The sequence below is a fragment of the Stegastes partitus genome, unplaced genomic scaffold, assembly GCF_000690725.1.
Source record: "Stegastes partitus isolate 25-593 unplaced genomic scaffold, Stegastes_partitus-1.0.2 Scaffold121, whole genome shotgun sequence".
NCBI classification, from domain to species: domain Eukaryota; kingdom Metazoa; phylum Chordata; class Actinopteri; family Pomacentridae; genus Stegastes; species Stegastes partitus.
The window spans coordinates 348196-351446 of NW_007577852.1; the positions used below are offsets into that span (position 1 = coordinate 348196).

The window sequence follows — 3251 nt, forward strand, 5'->3', positions numbered from 1 at the left end:
CAGCTGCTAAGAAGTGATTCAGAACTATTCACAACAACAGAACCTGTGAGAGGACAGGTTCTGGTCTTCCAAGTTTGCAGCAGCTGAAGAAAGTCAGGATTTTCAGACGACAACCAGAGATGAAACACATTAAAAACAAACACTAAATCTCAGTTTGAAAACGCTGTAAATGCATAATGACGTGACCCAAACAAACCGGCACGTTCACCTGCAGACATCCTGGGAACGCTCATAAGCGACCTGCAGACTATCAGGTTAATCTCATGCTGTTATGTCAGTGCAGGGATTAAGTCGTGGAAACGTTTCACATGCAGCACGGACACACAAACAAACAGGAGGAGGCTCACATGAGCTTAGTTTATGAACGTGTATGTAAGGTGTTCAACAACATGGAGAACGACATAAGGTGTGAGAATCAGCCTGGAAGGAGGAGGACGAGACGGAGGGCGTGGTCTGCTAATCCAGAAATATCCTGCCGGGCAATCCTGGTGAGAACCAGATTAATGTACCAGCACCTCACCGTCCACAGGGAGCATAAACAAAACCAGATGCTGGATCAGACGGTCTTTTAACAGCTAACATTTCTCCCTTTGCATCGACTGGATTGTTAAGGATATAAACCAACAGGACAGAGACATGGCGCTGCTGAGGTCGGGCTGGTTGTGGAGACAGAGTGAGTACAATCTGTTTGTTGGCATGAAGCTGTTTTTGATTGTTGTGATGAAGCACAAACTCAGGATGTTTAAACTGGTGCCGGCAACAGTTTTCATGATCAGTTATTAATTTAAAAAAAAATCAAATGCACACATTTTCAGCATCTCTGCCTCATTAAACTGAAACTATTATTTAAACGGCAGTGTGAGGTGAGATCTTGGACTCATTTCTTCTTATTTTCTGACTTTTTTTTAACAGTATTTTGGGATATTTTATGCTTGATTACAAACAGATGATACAGAGATGACAGGAAGTGATACGCAACAAACAGACTCAAACCAGAGTCTGTGGTTCAGGATCAGAGCGTTGGGTCGCCCACGTGTGCTTTTATATGATTTAATCAAGAAAAAAAAAAACAAAAAAAAAAACAACCCAACGGAGTAACAAAAACTTTCCAAAAAAGTGAATATTTTACACAAACTTTGCTCATTTTTTGTAAATTCTAAACTGTTTTGGAGCAAACTGGGAGCTGTTTGAGTTCAACTTTCTTCTCGACGGCTGTTTCTGCAGATCGTCCCTCTGAGGAAGTCAAGTCACACTTATTCATCGAGCACATTTAAAACAACAGAAGTGCTTCCTCTTTTACAAAATTAGATCAATAACATACATTCATCTGACTAAATATTTGTAAGAAGCACACTTCACCTTCTGAATGTTAAAACAAATCATTAGAAACAAACAACAGTTTATCAGTGCAGCACTGGACTGATTTTAGACCAATATATGTATTTGGTAGCTTTTAAAATCTAATAAAACAACAGCTGATATTCAATCTAAATGAATACACGAAATGAACGAGAACATTTTGACAAAGATTCCTGAAATATATAAAGAACTAATTATGTGCTAATTAGGGCAGATGAACAACAGGTGAACAGACGATGTCACACAAACACAACTATTCATGCACCTGATGGTAATTTATCTGTGACCTGATGCTGATTTATTGTGCTTTTATTTGGGTGGTTTTAGGATTTGTCCAACACAAAATGCCCGTTTCCCATTTAAACTTAAAATCAGCTGGTTTTGTTTTCATGATGGATTTCAGTCTCTACAGAGATTCTGAACGCTTTCTAGAAAGAGGAGAGAAAACAAACGCACCTGTTATGAAACTAAAGCCGTTGTAACTTATAATCTCATTAATTGTCCCCGGCCGTGTCCTTAAGTGGCTTACCGTGGACGGGCAGCAGGGATGAGTCTGCTGCATCCAAAAGCACCACTACGCAGGAAACACTTTATCTGAGCTAACGAGAAGATTTTAAACCATGAAAGGCTCAATGAGCAAGATTCTGTTTTCTACAACGACCTGAATCAACACGGCCGTTATAACGGACTTAAAACTACTTTATTTCTTCTTTTTTTCTGCTTCACAGCACCTTCAAAGACATGAGCTGATATTTAGAGCTCCCATGATGCTCTGTTCTGGGGAACGAGTCCAACTTTAGGAAGTTAGAAACTCACTAATATCAAAATAATTTCCAATAAAGCTTGTCTCTGGAGTTTGTGCAATATTTCCTTTTTTTAGGTGCAATATTTCAATTTCATGTGCAATATCTAATTACTAGCAGCATTAGCCAGGATTCCTTTTTCTATTCTAGTCCTATTTTAGCTTGACTCGCTTTATTTCCAGTAACACACTGATATATTACTGCTTTTCTACTGGCCACTGCATTTGTTTTCTGAGCAAAACTTGGCAAAAGAAATTTTCTTTGGGATTCTTAAAGTTTCATCTCATCCTATCTTGTCACCAACGCATCAGTCGGTACAGTTTTAATACATGCTGGAGCCATAGTGGTGCTCTGCTAGACTGCTCGAAGCGTCTTTTTCTGCAATTATGTTCTGCAAAATACAGTTTTCATGCTGGACAATCTATAACAACAGTACATCTGTGACATGAAAGTATCGGCTGTGCTGACGTTACAACTGTGCTTCCTCTTCAGCTTCAGTCCTAAAACGCTGGAAGCTAAACTGGTGCGACCTTTGGATAGACGGGAGTCTTTGCTTCTACAAGACCGAGAGCAGGAGACATCTGGAGCACCGCGTCGGCCTCAAAGTATCATGTATAGACGTCCGGTCCGGCCTGGAGTGTGGAGGTAGGACACCGGGACACGAGGGAGGCTTTAATGACTCCCATAAGTCTGGATTTTCAGTGATGGAATCATTGAAACATATAACAATGTGTTTGGAGGCAAGAACATCAGATCAGGTTTATCGTCATGTTGCTGTACATAGACAGCAGTACAGGCAAGACGAAGGAGAGTTTCTTCAGGAAGTAAGACACGAAACGTTCACTCTCGCTGTCTCCTGAAGGGGGCGCTGCCTCCATGCACGCCGCCATTGGTTGAACATGGAGAACCTCTTCAGGTCCTGGTAGGTCTTCAGGGACACAAAGACACACGATGCTGCCCAGAGCTGTCTGTCTGTCTGTCTGCATCCCCTCCAGCTGTCTGTCCGTCTGGGATGCTGTCATGGAGCCATGTTTCTGTTAAAGCAGACACACAGCAGTCCCTCCACTCTGAGGGTTTCTCTCAGCAAAC

General features: G+C 41.5%; 2 protein-coding genes across 2 annotated transcripts in view; one reads left to right on the plus strand and one right to left on the minus strand.

Annotated features, from left to right (window-relative positions):
• Nucleotides 1-636: 636 nt before the first annotated feature.
• The window catches only part of plekhb1 (pleckstrin homology domain containing B1), an 8088-nt gene continuing 5473 nt past the window's right edge, over nucleotides 637-3251 (plus strand). Inside the window, exons 1-2 of the mRNA XM_008278367.1 lie at nucleotides 637-673; nucleotides 2655-2807. Coding sequence (XP_008276589.1) covers nucleotides 637-673; nucleotides 2655-2807 — 190 coding nt within the window. The remainder of the gene's footprint in view (nucleotides 674-2654; nucleotides 2808-3251) is intronic.
• LOC103354817 (lathosterol oxidase) overlaps nucleotides 2010-3251 on the minus strand; it is a 14153-nt gene continuing 12911 nt past the window's right edge. Inside the window, exon 6 of the transcript XR_520062.1 lies at nucleotides 2010-2020. The gene's annotated coding sequence lies outside the window, so the exon portion shown is untranslated. The remainder of the gene's footprint in view (nucleotides 2021-3251) is intronic.